General features: G+C 58.5%; 2 protein-coding genes across 2 annotated transcripts in view; both read right to left on the bottom strand.

The window, feature by feature from the left end:
* CARD14 (caspase recruitment domain family member 14) overlaps positions 1–5,630 on the bottom strand; it is a 20,688-nt gene extending 15,058 nt beyond the window's left edge. Inside the window, 2 exon segments of the mRNA XM_043528483.1 lie at positions 4,286–4,488; positions 5,582–5,630. Of these exon segments, the coding sequence (XP_043384418.1) occupies positions 4,286–4,488; positions 5,582–5,630 (252 nt within the window).
* Positions 5,395–24,535, bottom strand: GAA (alpha glucosidase). Its single transcript, XM_037914504.2, has 20 exons — positions 24,299–24,535; positions 22,439–23,083; positions 22,023–22,168; positions 21,068–21,233; positions 20,104–20,200; positions 19,637–19,756; positions 19,047–19,165; positions 18,681–18,812; positions 17,753–17,863; positions 17,159–17,272; positions 16,897–16,981; positions 16,142–16,259; positions 14,868–15,001; positions 13,048–13,199; positions 11,475–11,623; positions 11,089–11,230; positions 10,624–10,722; positions 8,781–8,945; positions 7,357–7,509; positions 5,395–6,534 (listed from the first exon to the last, which is right to left on the bottom strand). The coding sequence occupies exons 2-20, from the start codon at positions 23,024–23,026 to the stop codon at positions 6,475–6,477; spliced, it is 2,850 nt and encodes a 949-aa protein (XP_037770432.1). The 5' UTR covers positions 23,027–23,083; positions 24,299–24,535; the 3' UTR covers positions 5,395–6,474.
* Positions 24,536–24,573: the final 38 nt, after the last annotated feature.

The following is a 24,573-nucleotide window of genomic DNA, read 5'->3' as shown; positions in this document are numbered from 1 at the left end:
TGGGGCGGGAAACGCCTCTCCTCAGGAGCAAGGACAAAAAACCTTTACACGCACAAGCCTTGGCTGGTATCTGTAGCAGGGCAGACAAGGAGCCCCGGGTGCTGGTGCCAGCTGGGGATGAGCGCAGGTACAATCACCCAGCCCAGTCCTGGCTGCTGGCGCAGTGGCACTTATCCTGGGTCAGTCTGTGCCCCACTCAAAGGCCTCGGGGGCTGCCTGAGGATGGATAGGGTGGAGGAAGCAGACCTGCTCACCCTCCTCTGAACCCTGGGAACTCCCCTGTTCAGAGCTGGCTCCCTCCTCCCTGTCTGGGAGAGCTCAGCCGGGGGTGGGTGGGGGGAAGAGTCCCAGCCAGGGCCTCCTTGGCCCCACGCGGGAGCAGTGCAGGGAAAGCAGGAGGCCTGGGCGAGCAGGCCAAGCGAGGGGCTGTGCCCGGACCGTGAGGGTGCGGCTGGAGCCAGGAGGGGAGCAAGGGCCAGGAGAAGTTAGACCTCACGTCCTGCCGCCCTACATGGCGCTAGCCAATAGGTCATTTCTCTTCCTGAGCTGCTAGGAGCTGGTGAGCTTCAGCCACGCTCCGCCGGGCATTTGAGCCAGGCAGTTTTTGTAGGCAGGCCCCTGTGTGAAGCACTTGGAGGTAAAGGTGTTCTTGGCAGTCGTGCGCGTGGCCGTGCCTTCGCACCAATACCAGACCAGTCACTGCACGCGCTGGTGACGCCGATTCAGTGCCCAAGGAGCACGTGGCTGAAAAGAAGCCCCCTCCCCACCTCTCCAGAACGGCAAGAGCTCACAATGCTCATCTCCTGCGGCTCCCAATCAGTCCTCCAGCAAAGCGAGGGCAGGCCAGCCCCGACCTTCCCGCTAGCTCTCAGGGCCATGCAGGGGCACAAACCCAGCCTTTCCCCTGTCCTGCACAAGGCAGTTTTCAAGCTAGCAATGCCCACCAACGCTGAGCACCCACAGCACTGAGGAGGCGGCCTCCCCTGCTTTCACTCAGGCCTTTAGCTCTTTAAACTCACACTTGGCCTTGGGAGACACCAGGAGCGCAGTAGCAGGGCTCCGAACTTGGCCTCCTCCTGGTTCCTCATTCCAGGAATAACTCTGGCAGTTTCTGCTAGCTCCTGGCAGTGGCTGCCTTGGAGGCTGGGTTCCCGGGCCCAGCAGCTGTTAGGAGGAGTGTGAAGAGGCCCTGGCGTAATCATTTGTTTTGCTCAGCAACCAGCAGTCTTTAGGCTGGGGGTGTCACGGGGAGAGGAGTACATCAGATGATCTGCAACTGCGTGTATCCTTGTGTATGGACACGCATGTACCAGTGTGCCCACACGCTCAGGAGGACGGAGGTTGCACACACAGGCTTACTGAGCACTTTACAAACTTCAGTCAACCCCTGCCCCTCCCAAGACAGACCCCTTTAAACAGGTTTAGTCAATGACCCGTGTTTCCCAATGACACTTTGCAGGAGTCAAATGCTGCAGCTCTGCACCACAGGAAACACTCAGTGTCTCGTCAAGGCAACCAGGAAACCAGCAGGCTCAGACTCACAGACTTTAAGGTCAGAAGGGACCTTTGTGATCATCTAGGCTGACCCTGGGCTCATTGCAGGCCACAGAACCTCACCCACCCCTCCTGCAGTAGACCCCTAGGCTTTGCCTGAGTTACTGACGACCTCAAATGGGGGTTTAAAGACTTCAAGCTCAAGATCTCCAACTGGTTTCCTCTGCTTTAGCCAACTGGAAGCAGCCTCTGCCGCAGGGTGAGGGCAGCGTCCCCTGCTGGGAATGGACTATGGGAAGCACAGCTGGGCAGGGGAGCCTACCGCTCTCAGCTCAGGAAAGGAGCGACTAGAGCAAATGCAGCCAGGCAGATGCTTTGCAGCGAGCTCTGGAAAGGCGGGATGGGCTTGGAGATGCTCGAGTTAGAAGAGGAGCTGGAGGGAGGGCTGAGAGTCAAAGGGATCATGGCTCAGGGTGGGTGCTACAGGGATGACACCGGTGCCAGGGGATTCTCCCCTTGCCAGCCCTGGGATCATGGCGCAGTGAGACACCGAGCTGGAGCTGCTAGGTAAGGAGGTTGGTGCCCTGAACACTGGAACGCGCGAGAACTCTGGAGCACCAGGACTGGGAGCCAGGACAGCTGGGCTGTACTCAGCTCTGCCCCGAATCACTGACTGACCGTGGGCAAATCAGCCTCTCGGGGCCTTCATTTCACCCCCCGCCCCCAGTGGGAGAGCGATGCCCGTTTCCCAGCTCACTGGGGGTGGTCAGTGCAGTGGGGCTGAAGGGAAAGGGTCTCGTCTCCCAGGTGGGATGCTCTGGCCCCAGTGGGGTAGCGTCCCTGGCTCCTGGACTGACTCTGCCACTGCAGCCCTCTGACCTTTGCCCCCAGTTGCCTCTTTCAGGCCCCATTAACCGGCCGCCTTCCCACCTTCGCCCCAAGAGAGCAGAAGCCAACAGGCTGGCCGCCCTCCGTGTCCCCAGCGGATTGTCCGCACTGGGCTGGGTGTTTTTAGGCTCTGGGGCCGCGGAGGAACAGTCGGCTGCAAAGCGGGTTTGTCAGAAGGGCTGGGTCCGCCAAGGGAGAGGAGGCATTTGCCCATTCAGAGGCAGCCAGCAAGCAGGGCCTGTTTCCTCCCAGGCAAGCTGATAGACCAGGGGTGGGCAAACTACCCCCCCTCCCCGCCCCGCAGCCGTGCGGGCAGCACTCTGGGCGGTGGGGTTGCGCGCTCCTGCAGGGCAGAGCAGCAGCGTGTGTAGCTCTGAGCAGCATGGAAGGGGGCCGGGGGGTCGGATAAGGGGCAGGGAGTCCCGGGGGGCAGTCAGGTGACAGGGGGCAGTTGGATGGGGCAGAGGTTTGGGGGGGGCAGGGGATGGGGAACAGGGGGCCTCAGCTGTTACTGGCCCCTTCCCCTCCCAGCTGCCGTGTTCAATGCCTGAGAGCACCACCACCCAGCCTGCCGGCTGGTGCTTGCCTGTGCACACACAGCTCAGCTCTGCTGGTGCTGGAGGTAAACGGCCCGAGTAAGAGCCTGCCCGTGAGCTCCCGTGGCCTCACGCTGCCATGGCATGAGACGGGAAGCGCATCCGACCATCGCCACCACAGCAAAGCTGACTCTGCACAAAGCCCTGCCCAACGCACAGGAAGCGAGTGCGTGAGAGAGGCGTCTCTGCTCTGCCTCAGAGAGGAACCACAGCGAGAACAAGGGCTGCCACTTGCTGCATTGCTCCATGGGCGCCAGCCTGGCCCTGGCAGCTCAGCACTCCTCGCTCTCGGCAGAGAATTTGTAAGACAGAAACTTGATTTTCTAGTTGCCGACTCCCTTCTGGAATAATCATTTCCCTCACTCCCGTGCCAGAGAGAATGGGTTTAACCAAAGCAGCCCACTGGGAAGAACAAGAAGAGGGGGTGAGAACAGCCCATTCCAACCAGACTTGCCCTGACACTAGGAATGCCGGGCGGGTGGGGAAATCCCAGTTGCTCCTCCCCCGTGCGTAGAAGGTCAAGTTACTTACTGGAAATCCAGGGTTGCGACAGACAAAATAAAAGAGATGGCACCGTGCCAGGGTGGAATCCATACCAGCGACCCAAGAATAACACAGGCACCTAGAGTTGCTCATTGAAACCTGCCAGAAGGGATCCAGAGCAATTGGTTTCTTAGAGGTTTCTTCCCATCAAAGCAGACCAGAATAGTCCTGCCTGTCCTGTCGCCTTGGGAGTCATTTAGGCTGTTACCTGGTGAGCATGGGCTCCCAGGCAGGGTCCAGTGGAATTGCTTTTGGGGAACAAGGTCTGTTTGCTGCCGATTTTACTCTGGGCCAATAAAAAGTTCACTGGGCTTCACTCCAGCCTCCCTCCCCCGCCTTCTCCAGCTCAGTACAGCATTTCCGACAGCTCGGCTGGAGCCATCTTCGCCCTCTCCCTCTAGGAGGGATGAAGGTAAGAGGGGCTTTAGTACCCTCCTAACCAGCCGGAGAGAGGAGACGATCCTGTCTCCAGGGGTTTTGAGTGAAACAATAGAACGCTCGAGCAGGGATATAATCTCTAGGGAGGGAGGGAGGGAGCCAAGCAGCTCCAGAGAAAGGTGGTCAGTTTCTTTTACATTCTTTAGTGCTTCTGCACAAGGGCAGCTGCAGGAAGATGACTGGCTGTGCCTGAAGGATTTTGGGAACAGAGGGCACATGCTCCTCTGCACCATAGGCACAGGTGGCTGTTGTGAGTTCAGTGACCTCATGCGTATTACCTAGCTATGAATCATGACGCAAATTCGTCTCCGTTATTACGCACGCACCCCCAGCGCCATGCCGTCACCCTCCCAGCGAAGAACCCCACGTCCCGGCAACTTCCATCCTCTGCGCCCCAGGGTGTTTGTCTTGTAGACGATAAGGCCCTTGGGGTAGGGACTGGTTTTTCCCTCCGTCTGCACCGTGCTGTGCACATCTGCTCTGACAAACGAACAGGAACCACGTAAGGCTCCGACGGCACAGGGGAGAGCTTAAGGGAATATTTAACCAAACATTAGGAGCTTACAGCCTGATCCACATTTGGCTTTGAAATCTCAGATGCACAGTGCTGCCAGCTGCCACACGAGGTTCAGCGCAGACTCTGGGTGGATGTGGGGCAGGAATACAGCGAGCTGGGGGGATTTACATAAGTGATGAATTCCAGTTCTTCAGTCAGAGCGAAGCATCCTCAGGGCTTTTGATCCTAACGTCCCACTGTGTGTCAGCTCTCTGGCCTGGACAAGCGCTGCAGGAACAGACCATTCGGTGAGAAGCACCTTACCAGGCAGGAAAGGAAAGCACCTTACCAGGCTTGTGTTAACAAGCACGGGCTACAGACAGCATTTACGTTTACCTTTTACCTGTAACCTTCTGTTGCCAAACCCTGACGCTTGTTTTTAAATCTTTATCCCAAGCTTCGTGAAATGCACTTCTATTTGGTTTTTACCATAACCCCGTCTAAGTGCCTTGTGCTACGTAGGGTGCTGAATTGAGGTGAAACCAGAAAGCTGAGCTGCACTGTTCCATGGAGGCAGCAGACCAGTGCACACTGCGGGTGTCCCACAAGACAGCGGACGGGGCCCGCGAGTGTAACCACGGGGGGTGTCACTGGGTAGCCCGCAGGGGGAAAGAGCGAGGTCGCGGAGCCGGAGGCTGGGGAGAGCGTCCCCTGGTGAGCACAGACAGGGCTCCCTCCCGCTGTGAACACGGGACAGTGATTCACAATAGGCACCTCGGGTAAGTTGAAAAAAGTGTCATATGTGGGGCCAGCGAGGAGAGGGCAGTCCTGGGAGAAGCCAAGCATCTGCCACCAGGGAGCCTGGGGACCAAGTCACCTCCTGGCACCAATGAACCATCTTACTCTGCACCCAAAGTCCGCACAAGCCAAGGTCAAAAGAACATTCACAGTGGCCCTTTATTAGCAATAAACCCCCCAAGAAGAGCGGGAAGCTCCACTGCAGTGACGAGGCCACCCCCAGCCCATCCCTCGGCGCTTCTCTAGGCCAGGCTGATGACTGCTCACATCCAGGGCACGCCCAACGCACAGACACAGCCGGAGAAGGCAGGTCCCCCCACCCCTTCACCCCAGCAGTGGTTCTCAGCCTGCGGCCCACGGGACATCCTCAGGGCCATACCGGTAGTACTGGATGCAGCCCACAATGGTGAACAGGTTGAGAACTACTGCACCCCAGCAAGCATCCTCACAAGCACATTCGGGGGCAGCCCTGCCACTCTCAAGCCTTAAACCAAGATGTCTCCTTTGCTTTCAGACCAGGAGACAGACCCTCCACCTGCCCCCAGCAAGCCCCAAGCTGCGCACCCGTTTGGCACAGGAAATAAAAGTGCAAGTCCCGTAGTGACAAGGGTCCCAGTTCTGCTACCATCACAGGACGCACGGTGGCTGCCAAATGCAGCTGGAGCCTCGGCCAGTGTGTCTGAGCCTTGGGAAGGTTCATGGCTTTAGAAACTGCAGCTGATTGTCCTTGCAGACACTGAGTGCTCCGATTCCTTCCCCTAGTGACTGTGCCGCCCACTTGTGAAGTGATTTAAAAAGTTTGGTTCCCCCCCTACCCCCAGGACCCAGCCCTGCTCCAGTGAAGCGAATGGGAGTTCGGCCATTGCCTTAATCAGCAGCTCAGTCAGATCCCCAGTGCAGAAGCAGCCAATACACCTGTGCAGCACTACTGGGGACAGCTGTGGCAAGGAGCTCGTGGCTGGTTCTGCAGATCCACAGCCTGCCCCTAAGCACCCAAGAGCCAAGAACGTTCAACCCCAGAACCCCGGAGCTGAGCGAGAAATGCAGCTCGGTTCCTAAAGCACAGCTTCCCCAGACCGCCTCCCTCCACCCCTGGAGGTCACAGGACACAATCTCTCCTGCAGGGAAGGCAGCATGGAGCAATTGAATTGCATTGACTGACGACTTCTTTCTTTCACCAGAGTGCAGAGGAGCAGAACTAGGCAGGCGTCCCACCGTGCCTCAGGACCAGACGACCATGAACTGCTCCCCCAGTGGGAGAGAGAGCGGGATACTCAGGATCTGAGGAGACAAGAGGGGAGCTCCATGTCAGTGACAGCCTCCGGGGGCAGGGTGGGTGACAACAGATTGTCTGGGGACCTGCTCTCCATCAGCACCAACTGCATCAGGGCAATGTGAATACCCTCTGCCCCACAGGTGGGCACACCCTGAACACTGCCTGGAGATGCTCTATCTATGGGGTGCAGGGGATGTAATCTTCCTATAGAGTTCTACAGAACTCTCCCTGCGGCACACTTCCAGCCCCGTTAAACACAGACACCCTAGAGACGGCATCTCATTCACTGCCGAGATCTTCAGAGCGATTCCCAGAGAACCCTTGATCTCATCCTCACTCAGCTCTCGAGGCCCCCCACAAGGATCCCCACAGCCCACCACAAACAGCAGCAGCAAGTTTGACCCCCAATAACGACACAGCATCAAGACCGACTCCGCTACACACTCCCTGGGGTCTCCACATCTCCTCCAACCCTTTCCATGCCCCTCCCCTCCACGGCGAATCCAGGAACTCAGAGCTGATGAGGCCCTGGATTGTTCTATCCTCCTGAGCTCTGCTCAGGCCACTTTTAAATAACTTTCCCCCACTGCACCCTCAGAATCCAGGCTGACCTCTCTCCTTGTTCCTCTCCCCACAGCAGCAGCTCCAGCGCCAGCTGCCAGGGCAGGATGCTCCTCTGTGACTGTTCTCCCTGGCGGCAGTGATCCCTGGGGTCCCCCTGCCAGAGCAGGGAGCCTCCCCTTTCCAAGGACAGGAACGAGACGCCTATTTTGCAGCCCTCAGAATAAGCACGAGAGCAATGAGGCAGGAAGCGCAGGTGTCTTTACCTTGGTGTCCGCGTGGTAGGAGAAATTGGAGACAGGGACGCCGTTAGCTAGAACCCTCTGGGGCGGGCTGGGGACACCCAGCACTGTCACCTCCTGCAGCAACAGCCCGTCCACCTGGCTGTTCACCCGCACCAGCTCACTCAGCAGCACACCCTGCAATCGAAGGGAGAGTTTGTTCCCCCAGGTAAGGTCTCCAAGCCAGCTGACATTCCCCCTCCAGCCAGGCTGGCTTGTACCGGGACTCCCGCCTCAGCCCACCTGCTCCTCCCCTCTGACGCTACAGCTGGTGGGACTCCTGCCCAGGTGACAGTGCGACATCAAACCCAGGCCAGTTTCCCTGGAGAGTCAGGCAGGAGGAGCTGCACCGTAATGATCATGCCCGGATCTGTGCTATGTCACTCAGCAGGGTCCACCTTCTCCTGGGCACAGACCCTCCTGGGGGACGGAGGCAGGCCCACACCCGGCCTGAGAGGGAGGGACAGTCTCAGCAGCTACGCCACAGGATGTCTCCCACTGGGGTAACCTTGCTCTGTTCCCCAACCCCCGTCACACTGTTTACGGCCCTGCCCCAGAGCCAGACACCTGGTACACAAGATACCCTATTTATACAGCTTGCTGAATGGGGTCATGTTCTCCAAGGCAGGGACGTCCCAGGTCACAGGGACGAGCCAAGCAGAAGGAAGCTCTGTCACCAGGTACTTTCCAAGCGTCTCACTAACCTACGGTGCTGGCCAGAAATGGAAGCCAAGGTCTAAAGTAGCCACATCCACAGAGCCTGCCCCCGGCTGTGGGAAAATCCCAGACCTGAGTCCAGCCTCAGCTGCTTCCTTTGGTTTTTCTAGTCTGCAGGGCACAGACAGCACCACCGGGCACAGAATGTTCTGGGCTCTGCAGCCATTAGGGAGCGGCAGAGTCCTTCATCAGAGTGAGGAGACAGGCAGCGCCCGGGCCCCTGCGGTGCCATTCAACAGCCGCGTTGCCGGGACAGCCAGTGAGGCTCAGCACCCGGGTCGGGGAGAGGGGACCAGCAAGGGCACTCGCTCTCCGGGAAAACTCGAGTGAAACCACCTTCTGCTTGGCTGCGCTGAGTGCTTCGGGAGGGACAGCCCCTGCCGGGAACCGGCCCCCCCACTCTTCCCAGGTACAGCTGGGAGGCTCCCACTGTCCGCAACAAAAGCTGTATCTCGCTTGCCCAAGAGACTAGACTGCAGCAACTCGTGCAGAAAGCCCAGCTCCCAGCAGGCAAGCCAAGGCTCAGGATTCAGCACTTCCTGGTGGGGCTTCAGTCTCACCAGGCCGCACCTCTGCCGTACACCCCAGGAAGCCCTGGAAAACTCCCTGGTTCTCGCTTGCGGCAGGGCACCATCCGCATCCCCCAGCACAGGCAGATGTCACTCTTAGCATCCCTCCCCCACCAGACTCACGTTCATGGCCATGAAGAGGATTTGAGTGTAGTCGCCCTTCTCAAATGTCAGCAGGCTCTCACCATCATCCCAGAACAGGTCGCCTCTGGCAACCCCAGCCACTGTCAGGGCCACTACCAGGGTCATGCCCTTCTTTCGGCTCTCTGTGGTCGTGAAGCCAGGCTCCTGGGGAGATGCAGCCAGCAGGCAGAGAGGTTTATACAAAGTACTTCCCAGGGATGGCCTCAAGCAGCTGCTGGCGGGGTCCCTGATATAAATGGTACATCTCCTGCCAGCCACCTGCTAGGTGTGAGGTCCCTCACTGCCGGACCCCAACGCACCAGACAGGGCCAGTGTAGCAACCGCCCCAGTTTATAACGTCTAACCCTCTTTCCCCTGTATGTAACAGCCACATTGGGACTCCCAGCCTAAGCAAGCAGGGCAGGTCCTGAAGATCAGGGCCAATGTACTTAGCAATTTGGTAGGCAGGAGGTCTTTGGGGCATCACCCAGACTGCACCCCTCCTACAGAACCCATGGCATTGTCCCTCTGGAGGAGTTCAGAGCTTCAACCTCACAAAGGCAGAAACGCCATGGAGGGAACGGCCAATAAGGGGGATGCTGCTCACCAGCAGATGGGCACCCAGTACTGAAACCATGACACACTGGCCGAATGGGTGTCGCTAAGAAGCTGAATCCCGCAGCAAGGCTGATAGCCTGCAGGTTCACCCTCAGGCAGACACACCCTGCCCAGGGCAGCAGGCACAGCCCACGCGGCAAGAACCTATCGAATCACATTCCCGGCCAATTTAGCAACTCACGCTTGTGCAGGGAACTAAAGATCTGTGTTTGCGCAGCTTATTCTGCAACCTTCAGCTTGTCACATGGCTGACACGAAGCAGCATCTCTACCCTGAGCTGGCACCAGGCTAAACAGCTAACAGGCCCTTTCATCGGGGTACATTTTAGAAGCTGGCACTGGGTAGTCGTGTCATATCGCCAAGTGTGTGAGGTTCCCTGAATAACTGTGATTTCCCCCACTGGGGTACCAACAAGCAGCGTGACATGGAGCTGAAGAGCATTCCCAGGCAAGAGCCCACTGTCCCTTCAATTCAAAGAAAAGCCCTGGGGACACTCTGTCCCCAGTCTGGAACCTCTTGCAGATGCCCAGTCTTTCATCCTCCATCCCTTCTCTCTTAGCCCCAGTCACGCTCAGGCCTCATGCATTCTGCCACCATGGAATCAGCACCAGAACCTAAGCTTTCAGTTCAAAGTTAGATGTTTCTAGCCTTCATGGTTGTAAAGAGTTTTGAAAATGTGAAACAGAAAGCCTGAGTGAAGACATTGAAACAACAGCTGAGAGTTGTTAGCTGCCCCATTCATCTCAACAGGGTGTTGACTCTGAAACCTAAGGATGACTGCCATGCAAAAGCTTAACTATTTCATTAAGGTTCATTTTAGCAAGGAAGCCTTGGCTAATTTCGCCACACTGCCCTTTACGATACTAAATAATTCCTCCCTTTTCTCCATTTCTTGCATGCTGGGATGTTCACATTATAGCAGGACTCCTCAGATTTAACTCTTAACCTTATCATAAGAATCCCTCCAGCAGTAAGGCCCTTTCTCTGACACTATTCAGCTCCCTCATCTTCTGCAAACATCCCCAGCCCTGCAGTTCATAAGCTGATTGACGCTCCAAACTGCACGCTCCTTCGCCAGAAAACCTCAGACACGAGGTGCAAACATGTGATGGAAGTCACACCACCTGTGGCTGGTGCCTCAGTGAAGGGATTGGGGGAACCGGGATTACGCTGGAGGGGGAAATGGTTACTTGTGCCCCACGGCAATGGTTCAGAAGAGACTCACTTGCAGAGGTAGGATGTGTCCTGCCCGCACATGGACATTAATAGTGTCCAGTGGAGCTGGTAAGAGGACCCACTGGCCCTTGCTGTGGATGACGGAGCCCTGAAGATAGAGAGAGGAAGTCATTACACCCCAATCAAGCCAAACATCAGAGGCCTTGCAAACACTACGAAGAGACCCGGCCCTGAACAGTGAGGTACCAGACTCCCAGCATTCGCGTCGGGACAAAGGTTCTGGGAAGCCAGCAGCAAGCCAGGCCAACCAGGAACCGCACTAACAGACACCTGCTGGGATGCGATGGGGGAGCTGTGCATTTAGGAGTGGAGGGGAGACGAGACCAGACCAGAGTTAGTCACCACTTGTGCTTCGCTGTCTGCTCCCGGTGCAGACTACGCTCCCAGCTGTTTGCTGGGGTAAGGCCAAGAACCCACGTTATTCCAAAGAGCACCGGCTGTACCGTGTACTTACTGCCATCAGGTTATACCAAGTGTCTACGGGGAAGTAGCCACTGACTTTGGTCTTCCCTGCCTCTAGCACTGGCGTGATGAGGAGCCCCGCTCCCCACATGAACTGGTGGTCAACACTCAGGGTGTTCGGGTCTGTGGGAAACCTGCAGAAGGGATCTGGGTGAAGCATATATTCTAACACCGAGTACACTGCCCCTTCAGAGCCCCCCGCTGCCCATGCACCTCCTGCTGCGGCAGGGGGAGGACTCGAACAGTGGCAACTGTGCTAAGCCAACCCATGCACTGGACTGAATACTGGCATGGCCAATCCCCGTGCCATGCCCCCAGCCCCAGATCAGACACCTGACAAACCCATCCTCCCTGCTGTGGGCCCGGTAGGATGCTCACTCCAGGAAGAGGGGTCGTGCTACTGTCTCCCCTGCAGAGTGGGCCTTGTGGAAGAGGGTGTAGAGATACGGCAGCAGCGAGTATCGCAGGAAGAGGGCCTTCCTCATGGCCTCCTGGGCTGCAGGGCTGAAGGCGTACGGCTCCTGGGGCTACGAGAGAGAGGAGGAGTCCAGCTGAGAAACCAGGAGGGTGCAGGCAGATCCCACTGTAAGGATCAGGCCTTTTCCTGTAGCCACATTGTGAGGCCTAAGGCCTTTGTCTGCAGCCATGTTAGGAGAGCAGCAGCCTTTAGCTGAGAAGCAGGAGGTCCCATCCTCACGTTCCATCTAAATTACATTAAAACAACATAATATCGGGCTGTTAAGAAGGAGACCCCGTCCTAATGGCACCCACCATCACCAGACAGAGAAGCAGATCTTACAGTGGTTAAAGAAAACTTAGTTTGATTGATTTCTTGCCAGACAGAATGCTCCTATCAATAGCTGTGGTTGTAAAATCCTCATTTCTTTATTGTTTTGTTCTCACTATCTATGGTTTGTCTGTATGGTCTCTGTCCACTTCTTTGATTGTTTCTGTCTGTTACATAATTAATTTTGCTAGGTGTAAATTAATTAAGGTGGTGGGGTAGGATTGGTTAGTAGAATTGTAGTAAAATGATTGGTTACGGTAGAGCTAAGCAGGACTCAAGTTTCACTATATAAACTGGGGTCCAAAAGGAAGTTCTTTGGGAACCAACTCCAGGACACAGCCCCAAAGATCAGAGCTGCCAGACCTCAGCACCCTGCTAGCCACACCATGCGGTGCTGGAGTCCCCGGATGACCTGATCCTGACTGGCCAGCAGGGCAAAGTTCATCTGCCTTATTGGGAGGGGTGAGCATCGTACGTGTAGCGGGTGCAGTCTGTTTTGGAGATTGTTAATAAAGAGAGGTTAAGTACAATAATATTGTGTAAGGCTCTGCCACTGGTAAAAGACCCTGCAAACCTGCAGTGTGTAAGGTTACGCCCTGAGCCCTAGAAACAGGGTAAAGGGGGGTGCCCTAGAGTGTAAGGTTACACCCCGAGCCCACAGAAGGGTAAGGGGGGGTACCCTAGAGTGTAAGGTTACACCCCAAGCCCACAGAAGGGTAAGGGGGGGTGCCCTAGAGAGCGCGAGTAACAGAGAATTTTGCGCAGGTAACAAGGGGCAGAGTCTCAAAAGTCACAGCACGTCAGTGACCAGGTCAGCAGCAGGACCCTGAGATCAACATTAGTCCCCATCGGCTTCCCCAGATTTACCGTAAAACTAGCATGGAAACGCTCTGTGGAGGAGCCCTTCCGGGCGCCTTTATCCAGCCGAGGAGCCACGCAGGGCACAGACCTGTACCCCATCCCTCCAGGTCTCTTTTGGGCCACACAGCATCACACCCGGGCCACACACCTTGCCAGGGCTCTGTTCTGTCCCCCTCCCCGGTCACATCCCTCCAGCTCTCTGGAATCACCACTGGCTGAGAAGGAAGAACAGGGCGTTGCCAGACGAGTCCAGCTTGGCCATAAGATTCCCTCCGGCGCTCCCTGCACAGGCACTGGGCTCACCTTGTTGCCGCGGTCGTTGTGGTTCCGCATGAAGGGGTAGAAGGCACCCAGCTGGGTCCAGCGTACGCACAGCTCCTCAGAGGTGTCACCCAGAAAGCCGCAGATGTCCGCCCCGACCAGCGGCACCCCATACAGGTTGAAGAGCAGCACCTCTGGAAAAGGGGGGCAGGGGAGGGACACAAAGCCTCTGAAGCATGGAGAGCAGCACCGTGATCCCGGGCAGGCTGGAGGGGTCTGGTGCCCTCTCTCCCACTTCCCACAGGGGGACTGGAGCTGACTCGTGCCCGTGGGACAGAACCAGAGGTGACAACTGTGGTCGTGGCACGTCAGCTGTGGGAAGTGGCTGCTCTCAGCCACCATGCAGCTCTCCCAGCTGCCAGGCTATTAACCCAGGGAAGATCATCAGTGGGAACTGCCCGTCTCGCTGGCCTGATGGTGGGGCTGCTGAGGAGAGACCCGCAGTCCCAGGAAGGGGCGAGGGGAAGACAGAGAAGGAGATGGAGAAGCTGCAGACAGAGCCCCAAGCTCACTGCTCTAGCAGAAGGCTGTGCCGCGGGAGACAACATGCTGGGTCTCTGGGCTGGCTGTCTCTGGCACGAGACACATCACGGGGCAGAGGGAGAGATGAGGATTATCGGAGGGTCCAGAGTAAGGAGAGAAACTGGCAATACCAAGTAGTTCCTCTCCCCCCTGCAGCCTCAGAGGAAAAACCTTTCATCAGGCAAATTCCCCTGCAGCTGGGTTCACTGCACACAGCCCCAGGTCACCATGCCCAGGGCAAACATCAGGCCCAGATGGTATCCGTTATACACATCCTCTCTCTGACCCAGCTCTGGGATACACAGCTCCTTCCACATCCTCCTTCCCTGAACAAGATAGAGGGGATCCACCATGCTGCGGTGACTCTCCAAAGGGACACATCACATCACAGCCTGGGAGGAGCTGGGATGGCAGGGCCCCTTACCCCCATCTCCTCCTTGGCTCTGGGAATACATCCCGCTTGTGAGAGTCCTCTGTGGGCTCTGCCATGGCTACGTTAGCACCAAATCCACAGGGCATGCCACTGCCGCTCTGCCATGCGTCACTGGGGCAGGCTGCCCAGTTCAATGGGACCCGAGTGACTGGACCAGGGACAACACCCCTGACCGAAGGGTGGGAGGGAAAGGAATAAAGACAGCACATGACCCAGTGCAGCAGACCCCAGAGAGGGGAGGTTCTCGGGACCACATCAGGGTCAGATCAGTGCTAGGAAATCCCAGTGACCAGTGCAGATTTATGAACCCAGTGCAGTCTGCACCCTGTATTCTAGGAAACAGGCTTCCCCTGGGACTTACCTCTGCTGTGGCATGTGCTTTCATCACACTCCCATCCCTGTTTAAACGGAGGGAGCTGCTCGAAGGGTGCTCTCGGCAAGAGGCCTTGGCTTGGCCTCACTTATTCTCTTGGTCTGACACAGCCCCATCTGCCGAGCCCCAGGGCATGCCACAAGTATCCTCCATTTCCCCCAGCCTTTCTGGGGCAGGCAGCTGATTGTAGGAGGCGGCACGGGGGGGCTATGCTTTGGGGTGGGTGCCCTGTGGAGGTGTACTGGGCATGGATGACTGCCCCTGAAATGCAGCAGGAAGGCACCTAGAGATTGGTGTTGCCTAGCACCAAGACAATTAAATGACTGCAGAGCTCACTGCACAGGACAGGAGGAGCAAGGGCTCCCAGGCGCTTCCAGGGGGGGTTAGCTGACATTGCGGGGAAGGGAGGGGTCCTAGGGGGATGAGGACAGGGCTATGGCACAGGACATCTGAACGCAGCAGTGATGGGGGTACCTGGGATAGAGTAATACAGCTGCTCCCAGCTGCTCAGGACATCCCCAGTCCAGTGGCCAGCGAAGCGGCCGTGACCCGCAAAGGTTGAACGCGAGATCACGAAAGGGCGCTTCCCTCGCACCCTCACCAGCGCACTTGGGGAAAGGAAACAGATGAGTCAGGCCAGTAGCAGGAGTCTCCCCAGCTCAGTGCAAGCATCCGTCCCCTCCCAGCACCCAGCGCTGCTCAGCCGGAGGGGAACAGGGATTCAGCCACCTACAGCACAAGCCTCTGCCAATGCAGCAAACTCGAGACACCCCAGGCAGACGCCCTGCGTAGGGCTTGCAAGGGAATCACCTCTTATAAACCTGCCCAAGCAACGGGGAACCCAGCAAACGGGGCAGCTGCTTGCTAGCAGCTCTCAGCCTAAGACACTGGAGCCTTACTAGGGGCAGGGGATGCTGGCCAGGGGGGCCCTTTGCAAGCTGGGCCCTTCACGCTCCCTTCTGCCTATCTCAGGAATTCAGCTGAAGGAGCCTTTAAGAGCACAGGTCCCCAGCCCTGCACGCAGGATCAGAGCCCCGTTGGGCGTGCAGCCTGAGCCCGCTGGCTCCTGCGGACGCATGTCAGCTCAGAGACAGCTCAGGACTCAGGAGATCGAGTTCCACAGCACCCGAGAGGCTTGAAGCCGTTAACATGCCCCCACAGCACTGGCGACTCAGACTGCACAGGGCGTTTCGGGGCCTGCTGTCACGCCAGGAGCGGCACAGGGGCCTGGGCATATCTCAGGGCAGGCTGCGGGGGAAGCAGATCAGCAGAAAACCTGCGCAGTTAAAACGAGGACTTCAGACACGGGGGGAAACTCTCCCAGTAAACGGACCAGGATGCCAGAGGCCTGCGGACCTGCCATACCTCCGCCCATCCAGCCTCCTGCCACACGAGGCCAGAACAACGGGCCACAGTCTGCTTCCGCGTCCAGGAGTGGCCGGCAGCGGACACTGCCATGGGATGGGGAAGCACCCATAATGCGTCTGGCCACTCACGCAAGGCTGCGGTGAAGTGTCTCTCCTGGGCCAGCTGGGGGCATATCACACGCTGAGCTACAGCGGGCTGCCACAGCCTCCGGAGTCACCTCGCCCCTGCAGTCAGCCCTGCAGCAGCAGCCCCGGGAGCCCCCCTCCCCGAGATTTCCCAAGGGCTGGCCCCCGGCACTAAACAGATTCCTAGGAGCCAGCCGCCCGCCCGCCCACCGTGTTGTCCCCTCTTCAGGAGCCTGCGGTCCATGCCAGGCATACCGGTGGGAAGCTATGGCCTCGGTCAGCCCGTACAGACTATGGAGGTTGTAGTGTGAGGACAGGTACTGCTGGCTGGAGGCACAGATGGTCCCTGCCTGCAGGGTGCCTCCCATGACACCTGCAAGGAGAGAGGGAATGGGTGAGTCACAGGGCGCCATGCAGCCTGGCGAGAGCAGTGCTGGGCCTGCAGGGAACACACCCTGGCGGGCTGAGCATGAGTCCTCAGCCCCCATGCTGCTTCAGGGGTGCCAGCGCCGTGGGGCCTCAGGGGCTCCTGGCAACTCCTGAGGGCAGCTGAAGGTGTCTCTGGCGTCCCGTTCTCCTTCAGATGGGCACGTCACCCCAGGGAAAGGGGAATTGACATCAGCACTCCTAGGGCTACAGCGGCGCCTTTGCAATTACTGCCCCAGGTCTCTGGACTCAGCCTCCAGCTGCCTGACCAGAGAGAACAGGAACCAGCCCGGACTCTGTGAGTCTCCCAGCTCAGCCTCCCCAAGACCCAAATCAGGTTTGCTTCATTGTGCAGCCTCCGGCTCCTTCCCTGCTCTTCTGCAATGGACACCCGCGTCTCGTTCACACAGAGGCTTCGTGCAGCGCCGGAGAGCGGCGGGCTGCGTGCTTGGACTCCTCCAGGACATTAGTTCAATAGCAAGGCCAGCTGCTCCTGGGGTGCAGGGACTCAAAGCTCTCTTGCCCCACTGGTTCTCCTGCCCCCGCATTTGCCAGCAGAAGGCTCTTTGCCTGCAGTTCCTTACCTGGCACATAGGGTGGGTTTTCCAGTTTGTTGTTTGGGCAGCCGTCCAAGGAGCCCGCCACAAAGTTGGATGGCTCGTTCATGTCCTGGCAAGAGAAGGGACTCTCGTCTCTGGACCAGGATGCTGGCAGATGTGCAGGGAATCAGAAGTATTGTGGATACAGCACCACACCCCCACACCCCCCCAGGGCTCCAGCTCCAAATCCCCAGCCTGTTCCAGGTGCCCTGGGTCCCAGCAGGGCAGAGAGAGGGAAGCCACTCACAATCCACATGCCGTCGAAGGGCACCTGGTCGTGGAACTCCTTCACCATGTCATGCCACCACTGCTGAGTCTCTGGGTTAGTGAAGTCTGGGAAGACGGTCGGGCCAGGCCACACCTGGGAGGCAAAGGAAGAAGCAGCCAAGGGGGCTCCAGTTACTCACCCCCGCCTCACACCATGTTCCTGGACTTGGACGTCATTGGAGCCACACTTGTCAGCATGACTCTGGTCATCTAGACAGCCTCCAGTCCTCTCCCTCTCCACTCGCTGGCTGCTGCCCTCAGTGACCCATGCACATGCTAAGGAGAGCAGAACGGGCTGTGGGGCACGGTCAAGGGCCTCCAGGGATGGCAGGGGACATTTCCCATGAGTTCTGTGAGAGAGAGAGAGAGACTCCTCCTCCCTGGGGAGAAGGTCTCTGCTTTGGCTGGGGACACTGGGAGGTAGCCAGGGCTCCACTCAGCCCAGAACACAGACTGGGAGGTTTGACACCAGTGGGATGTAGGCTCTGGGCTTTAACATCTTCACCCACCCCTGGAGACCCCCTGGTTTCAGCTCCGACACTGACTCATCTCCTGCTCCAGGCCTAGGACTCACTTTCCCAACCAGAGGCTGCCCCGTTGCATTTCGGATGAACACCCCTCGCTTCAGCCCGTCATCGTAGGGTTTGTAGCTGCCGGGGGGCCCAGAGCTGCTGATTGCTGGATCCTGATAGAAGAAAAGTGAGCAGCGAACTGATCAGTGAGAAGGGGAACGAGAGAAACATCACGTTATCAGAGAGAGACGAATGCGATTCCCCAGAGCCTGTGCGTCGGTCCCCGGGCTGAACCCAACCCTTGGTTACTGCACGGCGCCGAAGGGCAGGAAAGGCAGCGAGAAGGGTGAGAGGCGCTGGGCACCAGAAGGCCAGGGTGGAGCCTGAGGACGTGGTGCAAAGTGAACACAAGGAACTGCTGAGCAGCAGGTTTCAGGGAAGTTACCAAGTTCTTTGCGTTGCCAGGGTCGCTGAGTGACTCACGTGCCGAATCAGCAACTTCTCTGCAAGCGAAGCACCACCACAGTCCCATTGTCTGCTTTCCTTGCCTTGGCCACTTTGGGCCTGGTCTTCAGAAACAGGATCAGACCAACAACCAAAGCGAACTCCTGCCAGCTAAAACCAACCCCCCGCAGGGCACTCAGTGCCATGGACGAGAACAAGCAGCAAGGGAAACTGACTCTCAACAGGGCATGGGGAGAAGAAGGGGTACTTCAGAGCTAGTTTACTCCATGTTCTGAGGTTCCACTGCTCCCTTCTCCAGGGGAATTCAACCATCAAATCGTTAGGGTTGGTGATGCACCAGACTGAGCCCTGGCAACCAAACCCAAGTCACCACTCGGGCTGCGGCACGTTTGATTCTCAAATCCCCACAACTGAAGGGGAAGGTGGAATATGGAGGACACGGCATGGAGGGGCAAAGAGCAGAGTCCTGGGACCAACCATCCAGAGGTAAGAGAACAGGGGGCTGGCGTTCAGGGCTTCACTTACCACGATCATGACGTATCTCCGGCCGCTTTGGTGGAACTCCCGCACCATGTCTGGATAGTCCTTAAAGTTGTTCTTGTTGAAGGTGAAGTCTCTCTTGGCATCTGTATAATCTAGGTCATTCCATTGCACATCCTGGAAGGGCCGAGATCCCAGTGTCAGAGAGGGACTGGGACAACCCCCAGCCACACACAGGCCGGTGACCCACCCACTGTGGCCACTCTGCGTAGTTTCCCTACTCCCCTCCCCCTGGCTGTCTGGCTCAGCACCTGCGTTGGTTGCCTTGAGCTGGCTCAGGGTTGGCTCATTTCAAGGCTCCATAGCAAGAGGTGCTGCTTCTGGGGGGACGCAGGAGAGAACCAGACCTACCAAGGGGAACCGGGCTGCTGTCATGTTCTTCACAGCCTGCCGGGTTGCAGCGGTGGAGGAGTAGCCCCAGCGGCACAAGTGGAATCCCAGGCCCCAGTAGGGGGGCATGAACGGGTACCCTGGAAGTTAGGAGGAAGCAGATTAGAGAGTAGCCCAGAGATGTGGAAACTGATTAAACCCAATTCACTCAGCAGCCTCCTCTACTGCTACCCTGAGAGCAGGGTCCTGACTGAAGGCCACTCACTGGCACCTGCCTCCACACACACCAATCAGCAGGCAGCAGAAGGGACACAGTGGCCTCCAGAGCCAATGATGTGGCCCCTTGGCCTCCCCGGCGTGCTCGGGAGAACAGCAGTCGGGATGGAGCCTGACTTTGCTTTAGAAACCGAGGCCCCAGCACGGACAGTCCCGATGCGCTGGGCAACGGAGGAAAAACTGTTTGCCAGCTGTGAAACCGCTCGTGCCCCGTAATGGCTGCCCAGCCCAGCCAGCTCCACTGTTCGCTCCCAGCACAAGCAGCATCCGGGCAAGGCCCAGTTCCTCTCCCAGAGGCTAGAGGAGCAGGAAGGCGGCTCCTCCGAACACCCTACCGACGACATCCAGGTACTGCCGGACCACACTCTTGGGGTCAGGGCCCAGGAAGACGTAGAAATCCAGAATGCCGCCTGTTGTTCTCCAAGTCAGGGCTGGGCTCGGCTGCAGCACCACGTCTGCAAGGCAAACAGGAGCGAGGGTAAAGCAAGCTGGCTGAGAACACAGCCCCGGAGCCTCGGCCCAGCCACGTCCAGCAACAGGGGCCTTCCCCCTACAACCACACAAGCTGCTGAGACCAGCAGCCAACCACACGTGGAGCAACTTCCACAAGCCTCTGCTGGATGTCTCTGCTCATCCGCACTAGCCGCGGGCAGGTGCAGTGACACCCCCCCCCGACACAGGAGGAAGTGCATCCCTGAATCCAAGCTGCTGACCTCAAACCCCTCTGAAGGCTTGTTACCCGGCCGGCTTCCCCAGAGACGTTCACAATAAAGGCAGGAGTGACTGGTAGCAAGGCACGTACCCATCGCGTTGCTGTTCAGCAGGAAGACTCCATGGGCCAAGCCGCCATCCTCCATCACCAGGTAGAACGGGTGAGAGCCATAGAGATTGACGTACGGCTAAAGTACAGTAGAGCGTATCATGTCAATGATACTCGGGCAAGGCACAGTCCACAGGAAGCAATGCAGCAGCCAGCCCATCCTCCCGGCCGGCGCAGGGCTGGGTACACAGCTGGGTAGCTTCACACACCCAATTTTCGGGGCTCACCTCTGCTTTGACAGCCATGCTGGGCATTCACATAGTGGTGACAAAGTCTGGGCACTCCCATGGCGCCAGCCACATCATCCTGCCTTGGATTCTTGCTGCTCTTTAATAGCAGGCAGCAATGGGGATTTATAGAAACACAAGCAAGCGCCCTGCGGTGACGCGGCTCGTTCTCCTACAGCCCCGAACTCTCCCTGCTGGCTATAAAACATGCTCTTAGCCCTGGCATCAGGGTGGGGATCAGGGAGCTTGTGACACACAGCACAATCCCCTGGATCCCTATTGTACACACCTGGGTTGCTGGTAGGTGGCGCAGAGAAATGAGCTTGCCCAGGGAGAGATCTCCCGAGGGACTGGAACCGGGGCCCCCAACCGGCTGTGAGAAGCATTAGGCTGATGGGGCCAAGCACACCTGCATTTGCAGGAGAAAAGAGACTCCTGAGTGTCCAAGAGCTGAATCCAGGGACCCTAAACCCTAACTGTGGGAACAAGAGCACCAGCATCCCACTGCCAGGTGGGGCACCAAGCCCTCCCCCAGAGAGCTCGTGAGAACTCAGGCTTGAGAGAAACCTCAAAAACTTAACGTTCATTTGAGAGCAAGAGACCTGGAACTGCCCATATTAACACTGCAGGGACACTCACGATGGGCCTCCGTCCTTCCTGCCAGGCCCTGCATGCGAAGCGGAGTAATTACTAAGCAGGACTTCACTCTTATCCCTTACCGTGGGCGCCATGTCCCGATTCCAAAGGGTGACTTTGGTCCAATTGATGTTGAGGGCGAGTGAGGTCAGGTGCTCCCCCAAGCCAGAGATGAAACGGGATGGCAGGGAGGTGGAGATCTGGAGGAACTGGTCAGCAAAGAAGAGGGGAGCAACGGTGGTGTTCAACCTGCCAAAGAGAAATGGAGACTCCCAGAAGGCAGACAGCAAATGCCATGGGGAGCTGAGCTCAGAAAGCTTGCTTAGAAGCAGCTCTTCCACCCAGACAGACCTTCAAGCCATCACGTACTAGATACCAGACAGAGGAAGGAGCCTCTCAGCCAGAGAAATGGCAGCTACTTGGGAAAGGAGAACACACACGATTCCAGCTGGAAGCTTTAGTTATCACAGAAAGTGCAGCCTTTTCCCCAGCTGTGAACTAACAGGGGGCGGGAGAGCAGCAAGGGAGTGGGAACCCAGGGCCCCAAACCCCAGCTAAGGCCCAGAATGACTGCTTCACCCTGGGCAAGGCATTGAGTCACCTGGTGCCTTGGTCAACACGAGCTATGGATTTAGGTACCATGAAAACAGGAAACTCACTGACAGCAAGATGCTGCCTCTGCTTCCATCACTTTATACTGGCACCTGGTCCACAAAACCCAGATAACTGCCCTGTGGGCTTGGCCAGCTCCTGATTCCAGTGGAACCGCTTCTTCCCAGGGCAGCTGTGGCATAAGAGGCAGGTATGGCTGCAGCTGCCTTTCTGTCTCTTGAGGGAGAGTAAGTCAAGTGAGGTAGTGACAACACAAAGCCAAGGACCTGGGGGGGTGGGAAGGTAAGGTTACTTTGATTATAGCTGGGTAGTAATGACACTTCCCACTTGTAGCTCCATCCCCACCTTTGGCAGTGGCTGGGCCCAGGCTCTGGAAGGGGGTGAGTCAGAGGGGAGTATTTGGTTACAGGACGAGGAAGCACTTACAGAACCTGCCCGCTGGATTCCCTGAAGACCATCAGGCCAAAGGGATCAGCTGAGAACTGCACACTGTACAGTTTGGAGGCGATTTGGCCTCTTGCTTTGGGGGTTTCAAGTGGCACTTCATAGCGTTTGTTTGCTGGATCCCTGAGCTGTAAGAAAGGGAGAGACCGAGACAGCTGTACAGGCTGGAGCAAGTGACTTTTCATTATAGTAAACTCTGGGATTGACACAACGGCTTGTAGGTCACCAGTCACCCTGAAGGACAGAAAACCCAGCTCCGAGAACTGCTCAGCAAGGCAAGTAATGCATATGGGCTCTAGGCAGAAACTCATTGTTCTGCACGCACCCCTCACCCAGCACCACGGCTAGTGACTCCTGCAGCCCGAGCCCCGTTATGGCTGGCTAATGCACCTACTGACCGTGAAGTGGAGCCTGCCCTCTGTCTCAAACACCACATCCAGCCGCAGAACCATTAGGTCTTCTGGGAAGAATGAGGGAACGGTACGGGTTAGGCTGGCAGCGTAGCCTGTCTCTGTGGCACTCAGGTTCTCCATCTTGTAACTGGGGTAGCTGGGCGGGAAGAAACACCAGGGCTGCCAAATCGCAGAGCCCTTAATGGAAACCGGAATGTAGCAGCAGCCACGAGCCTCACACTCTGCTCTGGAGAGAAGCTTCTCAGGTGCACAGTCAAACCGGCTATCTGGAGAGATGTCACAGTGCAAGGGCCCTGATGCAGCAGCGCCTGGGGTCTCCAGTTGCCCTGCCCACCTCTGATACCATGTCCGCCCTTCTCCATTAGCACTACTGGATTTGTAGGTAGTCTCTGGCCCTGGGGGGTCTCTGCGGCTCACAGCAGCCACAGTGACTTCATGGACACTGAATATGATGTGTAGGGCAACTGTTGTGAGCAGAGCAGCAATGCTGATGACAGACATCTGCAGCACGGTGCAGGAAGCCTTCTTGCAGGCGGGAAAATTCTCAGCCTCCTTCAGTCTCACTGGGGGCATTGCGGGACTGATGAGCAAGTGCCCCTCCAGCACCAGAGAGCCTTCCCAGGCAGCCAGCTGGATGGGGACAGGGAGAAGCCCGTGGTCAGTTTTTACACATGAAGGTCGAGTGGGAGCCTCCAAGTGAACAGAACGGTCAAGACCCACCACATTGTGAGGGATGCCAAGGGACCCCGGATCAGGTGCACCCCATGCCCAGCAGGATAGGGAAGATCAGTGGAGGTGCTCCCCTCCCCATCCCTGAGCCTCACAACCGGCGGGCGGGGGCAGAGAAGATGCCCCTGATCCCCTGCCCCGAGCCCCCACACTCTGCTGGGGGGGGGGGGGGAAGATGCCCCCGATCCTCTGCCCCGAGCCCCCACACTCTGCGGGGGGGGGGGGGGGGAAGATGCCCCCGATCTCCTGCCCCGAGCCCCCACACTCTGCGGGGGGGGGGAAGATGCCCCCGATCTCCTGCCCCGAGCCCCCACACTCTGCTGCGGGGGGGAAGATGCCCCCGATCCCCTGCCCCGAGCCCCCACACTCTGCTGGGGGGGGGAAGATGCCCCCGATCCCCTGCCCCGAGCCCCCACACTCTGCTGGGGGGGGGGGAAGATGCCCCCGATCCCCTGCCCCGAGCCCCCACACTCTGCGGGGGGGGGGGGGGAAGATGCCCCCGATCCCCTGCCCCGAGCCCCCACACTCTGCTGGGGCGGGGGAGAAGATGCCCCCGAGCCCCTGCCCCGAGCCCCCACACTCTGCTGGGGCGGGGGGAAGATGCCCCCGAGCCCCTGCCCCGAGCCGCACACTCTGCTGGGGGGGGGGGAAGATGCCCCCAATCCCCTACCCCGAGCCCCCACACTCTGCTGGGGCGGGGGAGAAGATGCCCCCGAGCCCCGGCCCCGAGCCCCCACACTCTGCTGGGGGGGGGGGGAAGATGCCCCCGAGCCCCTGCCCCGAGCCCCCACACTCTGCTGGGGGGGGAAGATGCCCCAATCCCCTACCCCGAGCCCCCACACTCTGCTGCGGGGGGGGGGGGAGAAGATGCCCCCGAGCCCCTGCCCCGAGCCCCCACACTCTGCGGGGGGGGGGGAGAAGATGCCCCCGAGCCCCTGCCCCGAGCCCCCACACTCTGCTGCGGGGGGGGGGGGAGAAGATGCCCCCGAGCCCCTGCCCCGAGCCCCCACACTCTGCTGCGGGGGGGTGGGGGGGGAGAAGATGCCCCCGAGCCCCTGCCCCAAGCGCGGCTGGGGGGGGGGCGGGGAGGAGACCCCGCCCCTCACAGCCCCGTACCTAGCTCCGCCCCCACCGCTCCCAGCGGCAGCGGCACGAGGGGCTCCGGGCCGGCGCGCCCTTGCGATCACGTGAGCAGCCTGTCAGCTGATCCCCGGCCACGAGTCACGTGGCAGCCCGGCGCTCCAATGGGGACGGGCTGGCTCCTGCCCCACCCGCGCGCTCTGCGCCCCCGCCGGCTTGCTGGCGCCGATTGCAGGCCGTGCGCCCCCGTGACCTCTCTGCGCCGCGGCGCCGCTCCCACGCGCGCAGCTCAAAGGCACGTTATCAAAGGT

Source organism: Chelonia mydas, chromosome 14 (assembly GCF_015237465.2).
Source record: "Chelonia mydas isolate rCheMyd1 chromosome 14, rCheMyd1.pri.v2, whole genome shotgun sequence".
NCBI classification, from domain to species: domain Eukaryota; kingdom Metazoa; phylum Chordata; order Testudines; family Cheloniidae; genus Chelonia; species Chelonia mydas.
This window is presented reverse-complemented; position numbering and strand designations above follow the sequence as displayed.

Excerpts from the sequence above, each read along its gene's own strand:
- GAA (XM_037914504.2), bottom strand. The coding sequence starts at position 23,026 with ATGCCCCCAGTGAGACTGAAGGAGGCTGAGAATTTTCCCGCCTGCAAG. Across the intron at positions 17,864-18,680 it reads GGAGATACGTCATGATCGTG|GATCCAGCAATCAGCAGCTC; the intron begins GTAAGTGAAGCC and ends TTCTTCTATCAG. Across the intron at positions 7,510-8,780 it reads TCCTCTTCATGGCCATGAAC|GGTGTGCTGCTGAGTGAGCT; the intron begins GTGAGTCTGGTG and ends CTTCGATTGCAG.